We start from the raw sequence: 24,891 nt of genomic DNA, 5'->3' as shown, positions 1-24,891 counted from the left end.
TATATTAAATTCACAATATTACTACCTTTTTGTTCCTAATAATAAACTTTATGCCTTATGTTCGTAGGTTCTAGTTGAATGAAAGTTATATTTTATTACATTTCTTTTTTATTATGTAAATTTATTTTTGTGTTCTTTTGTAGACCGTGTTCAATTCGTTAGTCAACCTGCCGTTGGAGTCATTCCTTTGGGTACAGGAAATGATTTGGCACGGTGTCTCAGATGGGGTGGAGGCTATGAAGGAGAATCGCTTCCAAAACTATTAAAGGTATCTACTTATATTTTTACTTGATATTAATAACATGGCTTTCTCTCTTACATAGAGAATACTTTGAAGGATGAGAAGTAATAAGGTAACGAATGAAAACAGTCAGAAAATCTAGCAAGAGGAGGACCAAAATATCAGGAAGTATGCTGATAAGAAAAAAGTAAAGGTAAACATACATAGGTGTGTTATGTTAATAGTGAATGAGTTACTTATTTTCCTAATTATTTCAATGTGCCAATAATCCTTGTCCAAACATGTCTATCCTCCTCACATAGAACTGCGTATCTTATTTCCCATTATATACAGTCTTATTTATTAATTTTTCTATTGTAATTTTATATATGTGAAACTTTAGTATGCTTTTCAGTCGAAAACGGTGATTACTTGTGCAATATGATGAAAAAAAAAAAAATATTTGCAAACAAGGTCTCTTGACTGGATATTAAACGGAAGATTCATTCAATAATCGCTAGAAAGGTGGGTTCCTCTAATTCAATACATGTTGTCTCATCTACCCACTATGGACTTGATTGTAGCAGATGGAGCTAGAAGTTGTACCAACATGCCAAGCGAAATCTTCATAACAGCAGACAGTGTATGAATCATTACACTGACACAAGAAAGAATACAGAAAGCCAACGCAGCAGCGGGACCGCGGTGGCTCAGTGGTAGAGCGTTCACCTCTGATGCATGGGTCCTTGGTTCTATCCCAGCTCGCTCCAAGTGAAGTTTGTGGTAGACAAACACCATGTGCGTGTTTTTTTCTGGGGTTCTCCCGTTTCCTTCCACTTTCTTCATTCCACCATTTCATTCATTTCTCATCATCACCGTTTCCTTTGGCCTAGCCGGCATAACCGTGGGACGTACAACTTAAAGATATTTTTTCCAACGCAACAACTTAGTATAAATCAAGTAACGTCTCAACAGACTGTCCTGCATTACAACTATCAAACAGGATTACTACATTCAGTTCTTGTTACTTCATAACTCTATAGCTATCTCTCCCCCCTCAGCACCATCACGTTCAGGTCAGCTTTTAAAATGCTGCATGGAAAACTTTTTCATTACAAACACTAAGAAATCGTTCGCGCCAAAGAGAAATTTAGCATATTCTATATCAAAACATCTGCGAAAGTCATACTGCAAGAGAATTCTTCTAAATGGGCAGTTTAATACCTTAACCCTAACATCAGGAAGGTCATACGCTCTTCGGTGATGAGATAAGAATATGTAATCTTGAAACTTTGCTGGCGTCTACTATTAATCCAATGTTCTCGGGATTGCTGCCAGAGTGAGTGTTGCTGTGCTGAGCTTTCGTTACCATACAGCGGCAACATCTTCAGAACTATGTGTTGGAGTGTGCTGGTTGTACAATTTATATTGTAGTCTTTAGGAATTACTGTATTTCTATTGGTTGTTTTTGTTGGCCAATGGCGTGCTCTGATTTTGCTGTTGGAAACTGTTCATTGATTGACTGATGGTTCTTTTCGTACTGAGAAGCTGGATCCGGATGTCAGGTAGATGATAACCTTCGTCTCTGTTGATGGATGGCTTGTATGTACGGATGAATAGAGATTCATGTATTTTCCTGCCCCAGAACTGTTTGCTTTTTTTTAGTACTTCAATTTGGTCCTACATGGCCGTATGATTGTATTGTATGCAGTGTTCGGCTATTGCAGATTTTTCAGGTTGTTTAAGTCTGGTGTGTCGCTGGTGTTCTTTCATTCTGTCTTCAATGTTCCTTCCCGTTTCACCTATGTAAGTGGCGTTACATTCACAGGTGATCCTATAGATGCCCCGTGTCTTTAATCCCAATGAGTCTTTTGCAGTTGGTAGTAAACTCCTGATCTTCGGTGGAGGGCAGTGTACAGTCTTGATGTTGAATTTCTTCAATAGTCTTGCTAGTTGGTTGGAGGTTTTTCCCATATATGAAATAACTGCAATATTTTCCTTGTCTGCCGTGCTGTCCTCTTTTGTGGTGCGATTTCTGCTACTGTATTTTCTCATGGCTGTCTTGATCTGTTTCGACGAATATCTGTTGAATTTGAATACAGTTTCCAGGTGAGACAGTTCTGTGTTTATATTACCTGGATCTGCTATTTGGTATGCTCTGTGTATTAGAGTATTTAACACCCCCATCTTCTGTGCAGGATGATGAAAACTGGTCGCATCGAGGTAGAGATCAGTGTGTGTGAATTTCCTGTAGATTGAATGGCCTAGACTTCCATCTGGTTTCTTGTATACGAGTACGTCCAGGAACGGGAGTCTTCCTTCTGTTTCTGTTTCCATTGTGAACTGGATGTTGCGGTGTATAGAATGTAATGAATTTCTGCTACTAATTTCAATTAGGTTTTAATTTAATTCTCGTTTGAAGATTTTTGTATTTATACCATTAAGAATCCTTACTTCAAATGGAGCAAAGGAAGACAGAAGAAGAAAAATAAAGAAATTTTTAAAAAATCTATCCAAGCTGCAAATATATGTTTATTGATTACAAATTTACATTAATACTATTAAATTAAAATAAAGTCATCATTATTTGTTCTAAAATTGTTTCTATTTACAAATACTAATTTAATTTCGTTTTCCTCCTTTGTTACATGTAGAAAATAGAAAAATCAACACCAGTTATGATGGACAGGTGGCAGATTGAAGTTTCAGAACTGAAAGTGGAAGGAGAGCCACCAGGGGACCCTATTCCCTACAATATTATCAATAATTATTTTTCTATTGGCGTTGTAAGTATGATTCTATTTCAAATTGTTTATTTTCACTTATGCTATGAACATTTGCTTCACACTTAATACATTTCTTAGTTTCTAATTCATTTTTTAGATTCTTAGCTTTAGTATCATGAAAACGATAATGAAAATAATAACTTAACTTTTGTTTCAGATACACAAGAAATATCGCGTTTATTACTTGAATCTCGTATGAACTGTTGTTTAAGATTTGCATAATGTAATCTTGTCTTGTCTGAATGTTCTGCCCGAAAGTAGGTTCTAACCTACTTACCTAAACAAACTGAGTTGGAGCCATTAAGCCAGCAAAGTAGGGCAAAGGCGAACCATTTCTTTTTCTTGTGGTTCAAAAAGGAATATAGAAAAAGGGAAATTAAAAAGTGGAGTGGACAGATAGGTTTAAAATTAGAATTAGGAATACGATATATAAGAACTGCAAAATTATGGCTTCGTTGCTGAGATAGTCATTTCCGCTCATCAATTAATTCTTCTGCCTAGATATAAGTGTCAAGAAACGAGATCTTTCACAAAGAAAATGATATATTAACATATGACAAATATGTAAAATAGCTAAAGGCTATAGATATATACATGGAATATACGCTTAAGTGAAAGGAAAAATATCTTATGGTAATACAAATATATGTGCCAACAACTAGTATATTCAAATACTAGCGTTGATTACTCGCTTCGCTCGATTGAAATAAAAACTTTAAATGCCCAACTCCATTTGCAACGTTGATAAAAATGACAGTAAAAATTAAATATTACGTACTATTGTGGGCTGAATTTGGATCTAAACGGCATCAGAAGTGTCATTGTTCAATTCAGGACCCCGAAATCACCCCTTCCTCCCCTAAATTGCACCGTCAAAGTGAAATGATAAAATACTCCCAGGCCCAAACCTCATCTATGTTGAAAATTTGATCAAGATTGGTCTCGTGGTTCAAGAGCTATTAAATTTTATTTATGTTTATATATCTCTCCTCTCCCTCTCTCCTACGTTGTACCGCCAAAGTGAAATGATAAAAACACTCCCAAACCTCATCTATGTTAAAAATTTTAACGAGATCACTCGGTGGTTCAAGTGATGCGATGTCACAAACATAGTCACTTTCATTTTCACATATACATATATTATAAATTTCTGTATTTGAAAGAATCTGTAATTTCCTAGTATTTAAATCTCCTAGTATCTCATATCCCGTCTGTGTCTCATTTGATAATAGCTTGTAGACAGTTGAAAGTGCTAATGCTATATATCATATTTCTAAATGTGCAGTTTTGAGTAAAACCACCTAATACTTTTATTTTAATTTTTATTTGCTCGTATTGAAATATTCTTTACTAATAACAATAACTTACATGAGTATTTTGCTTTCATATGGAATGAATGAAGAACAGTAGGTTAAAAGAAAACTCCAGTTCAGTATACGTCTGGGTGCATAACTACCTTGTTATTGAGTTACGTGCTGCTTTTGTATTACACTTCAAAATTCAGGCAACCAATAACTGGTGTCTGACTTTAGAAAACGAGCTTGGATTCATACTTGATCATTTTATTTATTTGTTTGTGTAAATATTTCGTAAAGCTTATGCTTAACAGGGCGAGTTCTCCCTTAATTATTTGTATATTATCTATAATTAAATACTCATTTAAATTATAAAAGAATTGTGTTAAGTATCTCTGCAATCCGTTGAATATGAAACTTCTTAATACTTTTACCTTGTTTTCTGTGTCCCCTTATGGATTTATTCAAAAAGTCATTTAGTTGTTGAAGCTTTACTTACTTTTGCCAGCATTGTCAATTCGTAGATAAGGAAAAAGGATTTGTAGACTATAAGATGAATGGAAATTGATCATACAGGTAATAACTAATTATATACAGTAGCATATTAACACTAATAAACAGAAACTTCCTGAAGCTCCCAGAGTAGATTTTCACAGTATGTCATATTAGACATTCAATTGAATGATAATTTACTTATGGAAGGAGGGGGGGGGGAATGAATCACAGGATACAGAGAGCAAGATGAGCACATTTTATGTTTACTTATTTCACACTTGGTACACAAGAAATATTAAAGAGGAATATAATATTTTTGATACGATTACAGTGTATCTTCACAACTGTAATCATTAAAGAAAACTTTTAATCCTTTATTTAAGTTCTAAAAACGAGATTCCTTTCCCACAAATTTTAATGGTCAAAAACGTAAATTAAAAAACTGTTCATCTTTTTCTCCTGCTACTGGCATAATGGCTCGATGAAGGCACGATCGACAGAGCACAAAATAAATACGAAATTGATTAATTTGTTAATTGAAGGAAGTAATGAGAACATCAGCAAGATGGTCGTTTGTGCCTAAGAAGAGAAGGTATCTATGATTAACTGCATAAAGGTGTGAATGAGCTGTTTGCGTATTATTTCAATATTGCCCTTACGGTATATCAGAAATATGTATTTTTAAACAATAAGTAACAAGGATGTTTCTTTCTATTAATGACTAAATTTATATGTGAAACTTACATAAATTAAATAAATATATCTTTTTGTTTTGTACTGTGTTTCAGGATGCAGCAATTTGTGTAAAATTTCATTTGGAGAGAGAGAAAAATCCGGAGAAATTTAATAGTAGGATGAAAAACAAATTATGGTATTTTGAGTTTGCGACGTCAGAACAATTCGCAGCTTCTTGTAAAAATCTTCACGAAGATCTGGATATAATGGTAAGATTTTTTATTTATTTATTATTATCCGCTATGTTACAACAGTAATCCAGAATATATATATATATATATATATATATATATATGTGTGTGTGTGTGTGTGTGCTAAAGTTATTTTGTACATACTCCATTGCTAATTTTTGTTTTATTCTTTGTAGGTTCCGCTGAGGCAAGGGTTATAATTAAATACAAACATGGATTTTTATTATTTCGTCAAAGTGCCTTTCTCAGAGAAGGGATATAGGTATAACTAAGGCAGTGTTACAATGCCAAAATGTGGAAGAAATTCATGTTTTTATTGTACTTACTTTCAAGTCTTGTTTTAGCAGAACTTATATAAAATACAAAATACAGAAGCATACTTTAACAAAAATACCTTAAATTCATATAATATTTGTTTAAATTCCTCTTTTCCCTCAGATTCAATGAACAATAAAATTCAGTTAAAATAATAAAGAGCTTTAAGATTTTTTTACTTTCTTAATACTTCTTTCACACTATAACACATCGAGAACTTATTATATAACTATTGATTTTTTTTCACAGTGTGATGGTGTTTCGTTAGACTTAGCCAATGGTCAAGCTTTGCAGGGAATTGCTCTACTCAATATTCCGTACACTCACGGAGGTTCTAATTTATGGGGTGAAAATCAAAACAGAAAGCGAAATAAACCTCATAGTAGAATTAGGAAAAAGAAAGATAGAGAGAAGGAATTTTCTACCAGTAGCTTTAATTCAGTAGATCTCAGCAGCGCAATACAAGGTATGTATTTATCTATGTTGTCATTAACGCAAATAGTTTTACGATAGAGGAAAGCTATATCTATACGTATGATTCTTCTCCTTCCTTCAGTAAGTCTCATCAGATTGGGGAGTGTCAGAAATAATAATTCTAGTAGTTATTGTAGTGTGAAAGATGAATACCTGTAAATTTTGTAGTATTCGTCTTCTTAGGCTGAAAGCGAAGGCTTACGTCGAGTTGACTGGTGAGAGATAAGTACAGTAAATTGATCACACGGAACGGTGTGTTGCAGTAGTAATATACTCTGCGACATATGCGACATTCCCCACAGCAAGCTCTTTATCTCATTAGGTAATTCTTATTTTTCAAATGTACTTAAGTTCCAGTAATTGCACAAATCGATAGTATAAAGGGAATATCGTTAAAACATGAAAATGATAGCCATGCCACTAGAAACTCAACTGATTTAAGAGCAACTACCCAGCAAGCAGGAAATCGGAATATAATTTCCTAGTCTTTTCAGTGACCAGATTTTTATGATATATTTTTACCCATTTTTCCAAACCATGAACAGAAATTCACGAATATCGGTGAAGAATTCAGAACAGTGAACAATTATGAACAGAAAGCTCGTTAATATTTGGCACTAATCGAATAGGAAATTAATAAGAAAAGATTTCGTAGCTTAACAATACGAAGTACCAACACCACCGTTCTGACCCAATTTTATACCAAATATTCCCCATATTAGGCATATTTATTGTATAAAATTACCAAAAGGTAAGTGTCATTTAAAAGAGCTATTATTTTTTAACGGCTTTTACAAAAACATAAGCAATTCTTTCTTTTCTTCCAAATTCCCAATATAGTTAGTGTCAAATATTAATGCACTTGCACTATTCGCTTATTGTTAAGTTAGTGCATGTTTAACTTTAATGCACTATTCGCTTTATATCTTACAATAACAGCTGCTCAGTGTGAACACGCATGAGCAATATCTTTTTGTGTATGACTTGTGCCACTTCTTTACATTCAGTGTCAGTTGAATATCAAGCGCAACAGTCAACCACCTCCTGTAGCACGCACGAAATCCCAAAATAATGTGAATTATTCCATCATTGGTATAGTCACGTCGTTAATTCACCCACATTACATGAAATCAACAATCAACAAACTGTGAGTCAATTTATTCTCTTTGTTAATTCTATAACTGCTAATAAAGAAGTACATATCGTTAAAGAACTGAATTACACAATGATTTGCAGTTCGATTATAACTAATGACGATTTTGAAAAGCCAAGATGGGTAGTAAATTTTTATTTTTAAAGATAAGTAATACGAGAATTTAGTTGCTGCAATGAAGTGCACAATGGAGGTTACTATTAACGAATTTAGTTATTTTTTTATTGTTATTATATATGTATATTTGATCATCATACAGTTTAATGAACTTTGTTTCGAAAGAAAAAATTTCTAAAGATTCTCGGTATTTGAAAGATTCTTTTCGAAGTTTGTTGGAACATACACTACGAAGATGAATTCATTTTGCATTTCAAACTTCCACCAAACTTGCAAGTACGGAACTACAGGAGCATTACTTTAAAAAATAAAAAAATAATAATAATTAAAATAATCTGAATTGGACAGAAACCTCTTCGATATAAACAACTTTTTCAAAGCAAATGATACACATATCCTCCTCAAGGAAGTGCCCCTCTTAAATACTTGGGATTAGCGAAAGCCTACTTTATTTCACTTCACTTTACTAAGAGTCGTGATCGCTCAGTGATATTGCCCTCACCACTGGCACGTGGGATCACAAGTTCGATCAAACCTCCCACCAAGTGGACTTTGTGGTGAACAAAGACCATGTACATGAGTTATCTCGGAGTTCTCCTGTTTGCACTCACTTTCGACATTCCAATATTATCAACTATCTCATTATTACAGTCTTCCTCAGCCTTGGTGTATTAATGTGAAACGTTAAAATTTAAAAAAAAAAAAAAAAAAAAACCCTTTACGAGGTAAAGTTTCTTCTTCGTTGTAATAGCATCCGCCACTAATTATGAACTTGAGGAAACGATCATTTTTATCATTATGTGTCTTTCATTACAGGCATTTCTAAGCCGAAATATGATTATTCCGTTCTTTTCAATGTCGTTTAAGTTTATTTTAAGTTGTAGTGTAAAACTAAAATATGAAGAAGATTTTAATAGTATCTATATAAAATTTACATATACATGTCATACAACTTTTTATTTATTTATTTATTTATTTATTTTTATTTATTTATTTTTAGTCTTTAACAGAAAAAAGGCACTACATAATGAGTATATGATGCGTTCAAAATGTAACAATAAAGGAAAATAATTTCCAGGTTATTAAACTTAAGAAGTATTAGAGAATTTTTCTTCTGATAGCAAGCTTAGAGTGCTTAGATTTATAAATGTAGCACTGAAAATGCTTGCCAGATTTATCTTACGAGTTTGCATTGTAAATATTGGAAGGCTAAAAAAAATGTAATGAGGGGACAACGAATCGGTAAAATCCTTCTAATATATAACAAAATAGCTTTTAGATATTGATGCATTGAGCAACACAAACCTATTAAGAGTAGAAATAGAATTTTCTGTATACCCGTTGTACACTTTCAACTTGACATATCTCTTAACTTTAAATATGTTATTAATTTCTTTCATTTTTTAAAATGCTTTTCAAGGATGTAATGAAAACATGTTTATTTCTGGAAGTGTATAATTTTATCTATCTAAATTTAAGATAACAATTTAAAAATAATAATTCGTGCTAAATGTAAAAATTAAAATTAGACTATGTGTTTTGATATGAAACGTTAAAGAGCTCAAAGTTATTTCCTACGTTGATTATACAGCATTTTAATTTATGTTAGTAATACGTTACTTGTGTAATTAGTGTATATTTAATGTATTTCTTTCTTTCTTTCTTTCTTTATTTATTTGTTTATTTATTTTAAGATATCGGAGACAAGTTAATTGAAGTAATAGGTTTAGAGAATTGTTTACACATGGGTCAAGTGAGAACTGGATTAAGGGCATCTGGAAGAAGATTGGCTCAATGCTCTTCTGTAGTAATAAGAACTCGCAAAAGGTTTCCAATGCAAATTGATGGAGAACCATGGATGCAACCGCCCTGCACAGTAAGTGGTTAGAACCTTCTATTTGTTAAGCTTTAAGGCGACGGTTACTTCTATTCATGATTTTGTTGAAGTTTACTTAATCAGCTGTAGCTTCCAGTGTGACAGCATCATGGGAACAAATTACATCTCACTGTATTTGTAATGAACAGTCTTTCAAATGCCGGTATCTGTTTATTGGTATTACGTACCTACTGAGAATAACAAAAGTGAATCAACTGAAATATTTGCACTGGAATTTCAAAACTTCCTATAAAATCCATTTCTGCACTAAGAAGAAACTTTCAAATATGTCCTGATCAATATGGAAGATCATACCTAAATTTCACCTCACCAAATTTTTCCGTCCTGAGAAGTTTTTTCTTTCTTTTTACACGAGCAACATAACCATCATAGCTGATTCAAATCTACTACACATTATGCGAGTCAACATGTTCTACAAACATTTTTTTTACGCAACATTTTCTGAGATTCATTACCTTCAGGCCCGCAACTAGGGTTTGTGTCACCGAGGATAAGAGCTAAATTCGTAACCCTAAAATTATATATATGACACACTTATGAATATTAACTTACATGCTATTACATTTATTTATTTTTTTTTTTTTAATGTTACAAGCAACAAACACATTTTCAAGACATTATTGATTCAAGACTTACGTGACATTCTTCTACCGAACAGAAGCAGTGCTCAAGAAGATAGCACTTTACTGTCCTATGAAAACCTGATGTTTTATTTTTTATAGATGCAAGAAGTTTGATATAAATATTTACTGTGATGAGAAATGTGCTATTCTTGTGTGTTTTTGAATATTAGTGATCTACATGAAGATTCAATGCTTATCTTCTATTTTACTACTGAATATCTGTATGTAACTAAAAATTGCTTGTACCTATTGCTATGTAAGTAGCCAGAGAACAGATAGGATTTGAGATTTTTTTAAAGGCTTACTTTGAAGTTATAGGTTTATTTCCCGTCGCAAATCTTAAAGGTTTTCCTGTAAAAAGCTTAATAATATAGTCATGGCCTTAACTAAAGGGAAATGAAATGAAATTTTTTAGTTTTACGTCCCACGGTTATGCCGGTTAGGCTAAAGAAGACGGTGATGATGAGTAATGAATGAAATGGTGGAATGAATAAAGTGGGAGGAAACGGGAGAACCCCGAGAAAACCCACGCACACGGCCTTAACTAAAGGGGAAGCAACCAGTTGTGAGTAATACTAATTCGTAATAATTAACAGTCACTGCTCCGCTACGTTCGTTGCCTGCTTCTCTTTATTTAAAAATGGAGTGATGTTGAACATGAATGTGGTTCGCTATTTACAATTAACACAAGGATTGTATTAAATATAAGTGAGGTTGTAATTATTGTAATTATAATACATTAAATGCACAAGTATTTATACTATGTAAAGCAAAATATAATTTAGTAACTCAGCAACAGAACATAGCACGTAAACTACAGATAGTTGTTACTGTTCACCTCTGGGACAGTACAATATTTACCCCTAATTCACATGAAGCATACTACTGTTAACAAGCCATAATCATCTTTATATTCGAGAGCAGTGATATTTGTGTAACAGCAAATTAGTTGGGGGGTAGGAAGGGAGGAGGGGCAAACTTTAAAAAAATAAATGTGAATGAATCAGTAGTTTTGAAAAGGTCATGAGTCAGAAAAGTAAAGTTATAAAAAAATTAAACAAAAACCTGTTTAAGTTTTCAAACTTCTGCTAGACATGAAATGATCGACTTTTGTTCGAAAAACTAGAGTTTTCGTTGGGGTTTTGTGAGTTAAGCTTGGGCAGTATCTAAAAGTATCAGACAAGATGTTTAGTAGGAAAAATCAGACAAGGTGTTGAGATATTGTATGAACAAATGAAGAGCGTTACCATGTATAATAAATAGTGAGTATTTGTGTTGATATCGGAAAGGAGTCATAAGTGGCTGAAGATACTAATAATTAGGTTGATGAGGCAGAAGTGGCTGGTTATATTTTAGATATATGAGCCAAGTGTGGCAAATGATATTTTAGGTGGTTTATTGTAAAACTACATGTGGCTGGTTGTAGTTGGATAAGCCAATAATGGTTGATAATGAAGAGAAAATGTTATCTACATTTTTGGTTGATTTAGGTACATTTGAAATCTTTGAATTAAAATGAAATCTTTGAGTTTTACGTACTACGGTTATGCCGGTTAGGCTAAAGGAGATGGTGATTATGAGAAATAAATGAAATGGTGGAATGAAGAAAGTGGGAGGAAACGGGAAAACCCCGAGAAAACCCACGAGCACGGTGTTTGTCCACCACAAAGTCCACACGGCGCGAGCTGGGATCGAACCAGGGACCCCAAGCACCGGAGGTGAACGCTCTATCATTGAGCCACCGCGCCCCCTATTTGAAATCTAGCTGAAGTAACATTTCGTTTACTTAAAAATATAACTTAACAGTTTTCTTGTCATTGTACGAAATGAACGACATATTAAAAGCAACAGGTAGCAACAAAAACTGTACTCAATTCCAACTCACTATTTTCTGACTCATGATCTTTTCAAAATGATTGATTCAAATATTAAGAACTTTTAATTAAGCACAATTTTAATCTATAGTGTACAGCGAGCCGAAAGCTTGGGGAGCCACAACTAGTTACACTAAGTAAAAATCGAGTTTTTATTAATTAAATACATATCTCATATTGTTAAATGTATAAACTTGTAAATGTATTTGTGTTCTAGCATATCCAATTCATACTTCACTCTGTGAACAGTGTATATGATAAAGGATGAAAATAAATGCAAATATAAAAATAACTACTCTTTTAAATGATAATGGTTTCGAATCAGTTCAGTGTTTCCAGTAGGAAAATATAAAAGGAAAAAAAAAAAGAACACATTTGTCGGCAATATGATTCTGAAAACTGGAGTTTTTTTTAAATCATCTTCATAAGCGTGATAAAATCTTTCATCTGTAAAACAGATGCATATTTTTTTTTTTTCTTGATAGTCTTGATTGACCCAGAAATAAACAAAAACGAAAAGACACTATTAATCGTTTTCTGAAATTCTGATACGCCATACATATGCGATATCTAAAGATATACTCTTGTCTATACATGCACTCGAGCTTGTAATTTAATGACAGTATAGCCCCCTTGCTCACTGGATTTTATTTTAAAAGATGCAAGAGTACTAATAAAGATACAAGAACAAATAAAAGTGTATTTTATTACATGTATAACTCTTCCCATACGAAATATTCCCACTTGTAAAATATAGTATATTTTGAATTCGGCAACGCATTTCATACATGAAATAAACTGTTCTCACATGAAATGTTATTATTTAACAGTATATGTGAAACTTGGGAAGACATTTCATGAATCAAATAAAGTGTTCTCAAATGAAATGTTATTATTTAACAGTATATGTGAAACTCGGGAAGACATTTCATGAATCAAATAAAGTGTTTTCAAATGAAATATTCTCATATAAGAGAACATGATAAACTTCGCCTCTAGGTATTAAAGTATCGAACAATAATGCTATAAATCACGAAAATGTTTTTGTTAACTGCGCATAGAGTAAGTATAGTTATGTGGCAACTGTACCATTACGTATAACTTTAATATTAATATAAATTATTTAACTTAATTATTTAGCTTAAATTAAGTATAGCTCATATAAACGTTAAATGTGCAAAGAAATCTAACTAACTTTAGTAATCACTCATAAAGTAAGTGTTGTCACGAAATACATAATATATTTGTCTCAAATCAGAAAAGAAAAGTTTGTAATAGTTTCCAATTATTTTGAAATGTATTACTGTTAGTTAATAAATTTGGATGATAAATCAAACTAATAAAAGTATGTGTTTAAAGCAATGTCGTTTCCTTAAAGAATAAAATCTTAAAAGTATCTCTTGGTTTCTTTTTCAGATTCATATTACTCATAGAAACCAAGTTCCCATGTTAATGGGTCCACCACCAGAAAAGGGGAAAGGTTTTTTCAGGTTTTGGAAAAAATGACCAGATGTGTACACCAACAGCGGAACTGCCTGGGATGTATTTGAAAACTCAAATACGATCCTGTTTATAATACGCTTACAAGAAATATCAACAAATAGATTTTTGAAAATGTCTGTGAATACGCAGGTTGTACAACTGCATCTAATAGTGCTTTAATGTATATTGCTGCTGTTTCTCCTGCTTTAAGAACACCGCTTCAGTTGTGAGATTCCGGGATGAAGAAAACAGAGAAACAAGAAAAATTCTAAGATATTCTAATGTGTTGTTATCAAGTGAATTGACTGTATAATTGCTTGATTTCTGGTGGACAGTATTTCAACAAACAACAATTTGAATCTCCATTTTTCTGATCTCAGATATTTATTTGTGAAATTTTCGTTCTATCATAGTGTGGCTCTACATACTACATTTATTAATAATAATTCTTAAATACACGAAACATTCAATGTCAAACATCAACATCGATAAATGTATTATATTTACAGTCAAAGAGAATAACTAATCAGAGTATTCATTTTTTTCTTTTTAAAAATGAAATAAAACAAAGTAAATACGTAGCTTTATTTGTCACTTACTAACTAAAATTCACCAAGCGAATCATTTTCAGGAAATATTGTTTCGAAACTGGATAAATTGTAAGTATATATACATACATGATTTCTTGTAAACATTTGGCAAGTAAAAATAAAGTGAATCTTTCTACTGTATTTGCAAATAGCAAAGAAGACAAACACAAACAAAAAAATTGCGGTAAGTTGGCGGAAAAATAAAATTGAAAAAAAAAATATTCTTTAAAGTATATGTTTACAGTGTTTTTCCATATCTTACATTTTCATAGACATAAACCAAAATTTTACCTCTAAAGCATGTATTTCAAGTATAAGCATTTTATCACTTAAATAGCTTAGGCTCAAAAATAAATTAGTGGACGTACTACAAGAATATAATTATGAAAAATTGTGTCATTTTTTGATATGAAATTATACATTTTGGTCTAGAAGAAAATTTTTAGTTTCTACCAAAAACTTATAATAAAAGGGTACAAGTAACAAATTCATTAATTCAAGTTTTAAAGTAATATAAATGCCACTTTTATTCTATTCATCTTGAATTTTTTAAGTTACAAAGTATTGCCATGTTTAGAAGGACCAAACCCCATCATTATTGTTGTTTTGGCAGTGAATTTATTGATTAATACTATGTCTAGATGTGTACAAAAAATTGTCATTTGAGTTTGGATGCAATGAAAGGAATTTTCATTTATATTCATTTACTTCTATCTGAATCTTAGCACATCATAAGTAATACGAATTGAATAGTAAAGAGAACATATTCTCTTTTGAGATTATTTTTTCTCTCATATAGAATCAATGTGTTTACATATTGGTAAATGAAAATTTAATAGTGCAATTCTTTATAAGTAACATATGTAACCATAGATTGAGATATCGAAATGACGGGGCACAATTTTTTCGATGAAATCTTAGTTTACAGTCAATTCGTAAATATTTCTTTAAAATATAACTCAGAGTCATATATGCTATCAACGAAAATATTGTTAATGAACATGTTTTATATGTTAACATGTTTTATATATTATTAAATTACAATAATTTATTCTTTTCTTACTATTGAGCTTGTTTTTCTTCTATTTCTCTTGGTATAATTACGTTTCGATTTCTATGCTTTCTGTCATTTAATCTCTAATCTGACGACGACTGATTAGTCGAAACGTTCCTTAGTTAGAGGCTATACCTATATAAGAACAAAAATTGTTGTTGTGTGCATTTGAGTAATTTTTCCAGTGTTCTATTGCTATATAACATAAAATGAGTCAAATATTAGTTTCAGAAGTTCATATTTTCAGAAAAAAAGTTCTTATTTTCAGACCTAGAAAACCATGTTTTGTTTCAAATATTTGTTCCAAAGTTATATAATATATAGCTATACTATAAAGTTCTAAAGGCATACTAGTGTTAATTTCTCAGTGCAAGGCAAATAAGCAAAATATAAGAGTAATATAAGAATAATTTTCAATACTTAATATTCTGGGAATAATACCAATTTTTCGCCAAACCTCTGCTTATGTATTCTTACAACACTCATTAATCTCAATATATATTATTCGAAACAATATTGCATATAGATATTTGAAGAAACATATATATTTGACTTCATTGATAGTCGAAGATGAAAGCTAATCTAATAAACTCAATGAGCTTTTTCGGAAACTTGCCTTCAAATTTTTCATAGAGTTACGACTCTATAAAAAGAAAAGAAGAAGAAAGAAAAATAAAGTTGCCAGTTTGAAGTGCAAAACAATAAATTGGAATGAATAATTTGAGGAAATTGTGCAATCATTACTGCAGCACAACAGAATTTGTTGCAAATTTCGAACGCCATCATAATAATCTCGTGTGCAACACACCCAGTGAAAGGATGTACTTTTGATGACTGTATTGAGTGGCGTAATGCACTATGTTGGACTATGTTCAGACTATTTATTTGTACACAACCTCGAATCTAAGGAGTCCAAATGTAAACTTTTAACAGTACTTTTATCTTGTATTTATTGAACAAATTTGATATTCACATATTGAAGAGAAAGACACAAGAAATGATAGAGAAATGTTTATTGTTCGCCAAATATAATGTTCTGATATGAATATATGTTACTTGTCTCCTTAAGATAGTTACGAATTATTCAATTGTTTTTAATATTTTGATATTGTTTTCTCGGATATTTGGAACAGCACAAATATTTTACCCTCTCCTCATCCGATTTAAGACTGAGATGATATGCCATGTAAACTGAGAGTGAGATCCAAAGCACCTGCACTTTCACTGAATACATTATATTTAAATTTGTGTCCCTTATAATTTGTGTTTTAAAGGCCCTTCTAGAACTCAATCTATCCTTCATCTTAGATCTACAAGTTTTGATAAGTTATATCCGCCCATGTACATAAATATTGATTTTTTACTCTCGTGAGTAACTCACACATTTAACCTCTTTTAATAGCCCTCTATCCTAGTAGAAAGTAAGTTGAAAATTTATCTACTCCAATAGAAAACAAGCATCAAACAAAATTCTGATTGTAAACTCTACGTGAAGATTCGTAAAACACCACAGAATACAAAATATAAACAAGAATGTAAATACAATGAAAACATTTTTGCAGACAGTCACTGAAGGAACTTTTACATAATTTCAAACTCATCCATGTAGTTTGAAGCTCACATAAATTAGGGCGATGAAGCTGTAATATATGTTATTTATTAAACAAATCATACATGGTATTTAAGTTCTCTTTTATAAGACGAAAGTTGAAACATACTGCAAAACTACTATAAATTAGTTTCTTCTGAAATAATTTTAAGTTCTTTTCAAAATTTCTGCACAGTCACTGAAGATACTTGGCTACCTATGGTATAATAATGAATTTAACCTGCTTGTTGCTTATATACAACTTGGAGTGTTATTTTCAAAACACTTAAATTTATTAAATTTATTTAAAATATTAGTATGTTTTTAATCTTATGTAGAATTGTGCTATAGACATAATCTTACAAAATCATGAATTACCGTTTCCAATATTCTATTTTTTAACATGTAGTTGCTGCTGAATATTAATTGGCCAGTACTGCCACATTCGTCCCAAGCTCTATTTAACTAAAAAAGTTGAAACGACCATATCTAATATTTTAAAACTGTGTATATACTTAATTGAAAATCTATAGAAATTTTGATAAATTTAAGTTACACATTAAAATAAATACATACTATATACGCACAAAATGCCTTTCTTTGAAGACAGATAATGGCAACTTGAGTAGAACATGAGATGACATTGTAGGAAGATATGTAAGCAAACATTTTAATTAAAAATTCCTGTTCACTAGTGTGCTTAGTGGAACCTCTGTAATATACAGCCACTTTCATATTCACTTCTTGAATTATTTTTGTAACATTTATCAGTAATTGTGGAAAAATGAAGCATAAAAAATTACAAATAATCCTTTCTGTTTCTTTTCCTAACATCCAAACTGGAACTGTTATTGTAATCTCTGCTTTTTAAAGTGGAGTGAGCTGTTTCTCAATAGAACTCACGTGCCGTAATCTTTACTTTTGCTATATCCTCCAAACTGACATATTCTGAAGATAGGTTTTTCTTCCTTTTCTTAATTCGGTAAAAGATGTAAATTTGAAAAATCTCACTATACAATATTTATGGATATCTTTTAATGCTCAATTAGCTCATTATCAATGATTGTCCAATTAATAATGATGTTAAGGGGTCGGTTTGCGGAGCAGGCATTACCAAGTTGAACGTATGTCATAAACACCTATTAGTCTTCATGACCAGCAATGAAATTTCAACTAACTCTTACAACAAAGTTTACTGAATTGAAAAAAATGGTTGTATTAGTTATCAGTATCTGTGGATCGATTGCAATTTCTAAATTAATGTGTAAATGCATATGGAAAATATATGTTCCTTAATACTAATGAAAAGTCTATGGCTCATAAAAAAAGTTATAGCAATGGTAAAACTTGTAGATCTAGAAATAAATCTACAAACCTGGAAACGCTGCAACACGAAACGAAGAAAAATACACCACAAATGATAGCGCATTGTTGATCTCTGGACAAAAGGACGATAGTTTGATAGTTTCGTGCCGTTTTTCAGCGCTAGTAACTCAAACTACTGAAACCAAGCGAGAGGTTTTGATAAGGCAATCCTACTATAATGCTGCTAGACTAGCATTTTTTCAATAGTTCTTAGGCCTAAAATTGCTCAAAGCAGCAGTTTACCACCATCAGTTAGATGGTAACACAACAAGGCTTTGCTTTCAAATAGAGTAGCTCAGCTATTTTACAATTCAGTTAATTATAGAAAAAAATTAGTAACCGAGACTTCGCTCACGTAGAGAAGAAACCTTATAGCAGTGCCCATTTATAACGTTTTCATGTATCTAAATAAATTTCAGATCAAGTATTGTGTTTTACCGTTATCGAAACTTTTCTTTCATTTAATGATTTTTTAGTGAGATGTGAGCCTTGCAGTTTGCCTACGTAGTCCAGAATAAAAGTCCTTTCACTTTCCAACTTTCAGTACCCAACTTCTGAATTTTTTCTCGGAAAGGTCCAATAACGAAGAACAAATATAATTAACTAAAAGGTTCAAAAGTATTAGGTACGTAAAAAATAGATTATAAAAAACAGAAGACAAAAACGCTATACTAAAATGTCTATCAATATATCTTATATCCTAGGGTGGCTTCGATGTGCAGAATGAGATACGCAAGAATTTAAGTGATATACATTTTTAATAAAGCTTTTAATGCGTTTGTGTTCTAGATGATCGCTTATTCCATGTACCAAATTCTTTTAAATATTTTTGCCTCCTTTTTCTTATTTGGAATTTGAATAGTGAACATCCTACAAAATGTCGAAGAGAAATTTACAACGAATTGATTTTCTTCATTTTCTTTTGTTTCTTCACATTTCTAAATTTTAAAATCAAACATACTGTGTTACTTTTATGGAAATCGATACTTTTCTTTATTGCTTTATACATGGAGTGATTGACGATTCTATAATGTTTAGCTATTTTCATTGAGGACTTTTTATAACAGAATTTTTTAAAGATAATTCTAAGCTACCTCTAACATTAATTTTTAATACAATTCGTGGCGAATATGTCCAGAAAATAATTTGCGAAAGATATCGAATAGAAAGGAAACAATCAGTCATGTAGTGGATCAAGACGATCAAATTTTTCTCAACCATTCAGAAAAAAAAAAAAAAAAAACAATCTTGCACTAAGTTAACCAATCTTTCCCAAAGATGATATATAATCAATAAAGTTTTATGTCATAAGGATGCAAATATTTGACACGATAAATATGTTTCATTACATTTTTTTAATAAAACTAAATAATAATATGATAAATGACTCGTAAATATTTACAAAATCATTACAAATTTGGTTAAACATGTTTTCGAGGTAATATGAATAAGAGAATTACCAGACATTGAAAGGTATTTAATTAATCACTTTCCTACCTTAATTTACTAAAACTTAAAGTGTGCTTAAAATCAAGTATTTATCAGTTATTCACTTGATAACACAAGCAGTAAAACAAGTGAGATATGTTATCTTACAAAACTGTTGCTCTTGGCAGTTCAAGAACCATAAGGATTATTTAAAAGATATATATATATATATACTATATAATTATTGGATAATGTGATATTAAATACCAAAATGAAAAATATGTTATTAGAGATTGCATATTTATAGATGAAATTTATTCAGAAGCTTTAGTGATATTGTCTCGAGTACAGTTTGTAAGAATAATAAAATAATAATCAAGCCATTGTTAAAAAAATAAAATAAAATACTTAGAATTTGTTTTTATTATGGTGATATATATTTAAATGGCTCCCATGTAAATATTTATAGTGTTACTTGCATCCAACAGAAAGGAATACATGTGAATAATTTTCCTTTTAGTTGATTGCAACATGGACGATCAATTTCTGTATTAAGCTTTACATATTATATACATATATACATTAATTGTCATTTTTAAAAATAGGCCTATGTGTATATTTTGGATTAGTAAGGGTAAAAGTGTCTCAAGAACAGAATTAAATAAAGAGGGCTCAGAATTCTGTCCTTGAGGGACTATACTACCTTTTACTATGTACATGCATCCTTGCAGCCTTAAGATATTGCTTCAATATCAGCTGGTAAAATAGTAAAAAAATAAATGGAATTATATAAATATGTAACTACACAAAATTTTCACAATTTTTTCTTATAAAATCGTTTTGTATCTTGTAAAGAAAAAGAAAAATAAACCTAGAATTATATGTGTTGTAAAAGTCTTTTTTTCTGTCAGTCTATGCTTAAACTTTAGCTTTCGTTTCTGACCAATCGCGGCAGTAGTGTATAACTTGTTTCGAGTGAAATTTTTCTGAAACATATTATACAATTATACGTGTGTACAAAATGCTTATTTTTAGGAAGAAATATAAAACTAAGCAAGAGTGTAATGTAGACAGCTGATATTGTCCAATATTCGAATGCTGTTGAAAATTATATGATAATTTTGAACAAATGCTGTAATGTACTATAATGTATAAAAGTAACAACTTGAAACATTTTAAATATGTTATAAAATTGTAACTCTTTCCGATTTTCTTGAGCATATTGCTTTTCCTTCTTATTTTACGTTTGTAAATAACATTTCATATTCCATCACAGTACATTTCTTATGAAAAACAAAAGGAAATTCCATCCGTAAATTAAAATATTTTTTATTACATTTCTCAAGAACAAGCCAAAATATAAATCAAAGTAGACATTAAGTGAGTTAATTTCTTTTGACATCCGACTTTACGTAAAGGAAAAAAAAAAATATGTTATTGCTTTCTACATTACTCGGAATATTAATGTTATATTTTCTATCAATCATTCTTTATCTTACTTTTTATTAGTTAACATAATTATTATATTGCATTAAGTTTCAATTAATATTCGAAATATATGTTATTAACTACTAGTTTATCTTACCATTCAGAGGGAACAATGGATGAAATTCTATTGGTTGAATGTATTCTCCTGTTACCTAGTTCTGGTTGTCACATAATTGATTAATACAAAATTATTAGTTTGGTACAGTGATTAAAGAGAAAAATAACTCATATTTATAGCAGCAATACACAAATTATCATGTTTCAATATTTTAATTTAAATATTTATTTTATTAAAGTTCTGTTCCTTAAATGCATCACACGTACTTCACATATCTCCAGAAAATATATAATCTTAATTTTGTTATAATTCAGTTTAATTATCATTTTTAAGTATAGTATACATTCAGAAAGTTACAGATTCGAATTCATTCAACCCACTTGTTTAAGAAATATATATGTAGTTTATAATATTCCGTCTTATATCATAGTTTTCTTTTTCTTCTAGTACTTCAATCTTTAATTAAATTTTCTGTTAATTATTCTTTCAAAGGGCAATTTAGAAATAACTCATGTGATCAATATTTCTTTTCCATTTCTCTCGCGCAGTTCTTAAATATTGTAACATGTATTATTACATGATAGTATAAAGATTTATATTATTTCAAAGTCACTTTAAATTCTTTATTTTTCAACATTTTCATACAAATAACTAATTGTAAAATTTATTGAAACTTCAGAAATCTTAATATATTCTAGTATATATTACTTTTATACTGTTCTTTAATCTACAAAACTGTTCTACTACTTTTTCTTCATCCTTTGTATTATCTTCCAGAATAATTCTATCACATGGACTTCAGTTCTGAGGGAAAGTCATTGTAAATAGTACAGAAAACGTTATTATTTGTTGGAATTATATGTACATAATGTGAATCTATTGTTTGTGAAACTATGTATATAAAATATAAAAGAAATATTTGTAACTAATGTTTCATTATTACTCATTATATAGATTCAATAGTTCTATAAAAAAAACTTTCAATTAAATTAAAATAACACCAAGGAGACAAACATGTAGACGATTAGAATAATAAACACTTATTTTTACAAGAAAAAAATATCTTCAAACTAGCTGAAAACTTATATAAAACTATATTAAACGTTAATTTTAATTTTACACAGTAAACAAATAACGAAATATACTTACATTATTTTTTACTTCTTACATTGTTTCTAAAAAGAGGTTATCTGTTTAAAGATTTAAATTTATTTCAAACAAAATTTTAGGTTGACTTCAGCACAAAAAAAATTATTAAGTTAATATATATAATGAAACAGTGTGTATAAACGACCAAACATTAAATACTAGGGCAGATATGTGAGAAATCCATTTCATTATGTTGAAATAATCTCGAAAAGATATGTATATTGTGCATAAAGTAATTTTTGAAATTCTTTAGGCTTTATTTAAATTTAATAGCATCGTTAGAATTTTCTTCTTTTGTAGATTTTTGAAACATAATAACTTTAGATACTTTAAATAAATATATATATATATTTTCTAAAGCCAGTAGATATATTAGATAAATATATTAGATCTTGGATATTTTAGCCTTGTTAGCCTTATTAGAAAACTACACAAGAATCTTAATAATTATTAGAATTGAACTAGACCTGGTCCAAATAAAACCTATGAAAACAGATTGTTTTTGAAGGTTATGCAGAGAATTTTTCGCTGCAAAGAGACATTTACTTATTAATAATCGTATTAGTGCACAACAGAATAACTTTTTGTTTCATTAGAAACTTTTTATACAAATCTTTTTATATTCAGCACAGATAATGAATAAAAAAATATACATTTGTTAGTAAATACAAATTTTAAGGAAAAGCTTTCTAGTTAGAAGATTTCATTAAATTTTATATCTAAATTTATTATCATTATTATTACTACTAAGAATATGAAAGATATATTCCATATTTGTGTAAAAATATTCCTGTGAAATCTGAACTATAAGAATCTCTATTTTATTTTATTTTTGTCTTATATACTGCTCATCAGACGTAATTCTGAACCAAAAACTTGAAACAGATGTGTCAATATAGTTGTGATGTAAATGTTCATAACAACACTGTCATCAACTTGTTTCTAGTTAACATTTCTACTTAATAAGAATAACTTATTCCCATGTGTTCTGTTGAGAGAATACAGAAAAGTGTGTTTGGAAGACGGAGTGAGACAAAGAAAAAGAGATACTTTTTTCTAAATTTTATTTTCTTTCTTTAATGCAGTTTGTTATTTTATGTTACTTTCTATATACTTATTATATATTTGTATATTGTTCTTTCTGTTTTTTGGTGTACTGTTTGTTATATTCTCTGAACTTGTTCAACACAGCAATTCTTATATAATGTCGTGTTTATTGTTTCGCTCTCTTCTGTACAAGTACATAAATATATTTGTTGTATACGTTGTTGTTTTATTTCAGAGTAGTTCGAGAAGCAATTAGAATATAAAGTAAACTTATTTCACAAATAATATTTATGAACTACAAGGTGCAAGTAGTTTATACTTGCGACAAATGAATTCTTTATGTCAATCATATGGGACTGAAAACGATAAACCGAGTTGAATTATCTCAGATACAAAAAAATCTATTGGTATACCTTTATATTATCGTACTAAATAATGCACAAACTATTGTTAGAGCTTTTCTATTTCAAGTTTGCCCCTGTTGGCGCTGCTGTCGATGTGTTTTTTCCGTACCTCTTCTTTCAATAGGTGAATGCGGAGAGGATTGCTACATTGAATTATTTTACCGGCTTCGCTGTGCACTGTTTTGTTAGCCATTCTAACTAGCCCACAATCTTTACGACTGAATGACAAATTAGCAACATAGCCTAGGTCATTCACTTCTTTCCCCAAAACAAAGAGGTTTTCTCTGTAAGAGATAGGACCAAAATATGTTTCACATATTTTCCGAGGGCACACTTGAAATAGAAATGTTCTGAATGCCACTCATTCTAGCTTTGGAACTTCTTGTATAAAATAACAGACAAATTCTGACCAAAGCATATATTAACTAATAAATAATAGCGTTACAGTTTCGGCAAATTAACTTTGCCTTCATCAGACACATTATCTGATGTTAAATGTTCTAGACAAAGTGAAACATTTAAACGAGAGAATATGGCATTTATTCATTTACTTTTAAATACGTGCAAATATTGATTTTCAACCACGCTAGGCACGTCTATCCAAGAATGAAAAAATTCGTTCCTAATATTTAAAAATATTCACATATAATGTTTAAAATAATAATAAGTAATTAATATACCCCACAAGTAGTTTTCGTTTGGGATATGAGGTGAATAATCTTGCTCTCTTTTGTGTCACTTGAGGGAGGAATCGAATGCAGTATTGACGAAGAAAACAGAAAAATAAATAGTCTGGAAACTCAGATATAGTCATGTTGCTTTATGAAAATGTACTATCGAAACAAAATCATTCTTCTTCTGTTCAGAAAGAACGAAAAATATGCAGATGCTATAAGTTTGGAGAATATGTTTCTTCGTTTTCATCTCGAATGAAGAATTATTCACGTTAATAATTCTTCATTAGTTGTTTCAATCGAAGAAATGGCTCTCCGAAGTAGTTGCGAAACTTTCTGGCTGGCAATTGATGAAACCAAATTAATGTTGATGATTGGATTTCGTATCC

General features: G+C 30.4%; 1 protein-coding gene across 3 annotated transcripts in view; it reads left to right on the top strand.

The window, feature by feature from the left end:
* Dgk (diacyl glycerol kinase 1) overlaps window positions 1-23,640 on the top strand; it is a 527,084-nt gene extending 503,444 nt beyond the window's left edge. For all 3 annotated transcript variants that reach the window (XM_081736412.1, XM_081736413.1, XM_081736411.1), the window contains 6 exons: window positions 144-268; window positions 2,875-3,006; window positions 5,585-5,740; window positions 6,287-6,503; window positions 9,476-9,657; window positions 13,592-23,640. In XM_081736412.1, coding sequence (XP_081592538.1) covers window positions 144-268; window positions 2,875-3,006; window positions 5,585-5,740; window positions 6,287-6,503; window positions 9,476-9,657; window positions 13,592-13,681 — 902 coding nt within the window. In that variant the 3' untranslated portion in view covers window positions 13,682-23,640. The remainder of the gene's footprint in view (window positions 1-143; window positions 269-2,874; window positions 3,007-5,584; window positions 5,741-6,286; window positions 6,504-9,475; window positions 9,658-13,591) is intronic.
* The last annotated feature ends 1,251 nt before the right edge of the window (window positions 23,641-24,891 follow it).

This window comes from Thermobia domestica, chromosome 13 (assembly GCF_964235325.1).
Source record: "Thermobia domestica chromosome 13, izTheDome1.hap1.1, whole genome shotgun sequence".
NCBI lineage: Eukaryota > Metazoa > Arthropoda > Insecta > Zygentoma > Lepismatidae > Thermobia > Thermobia domestica.
This window is presented reverse-complemented; position numbering and strand designations above follow the sequence as displayed.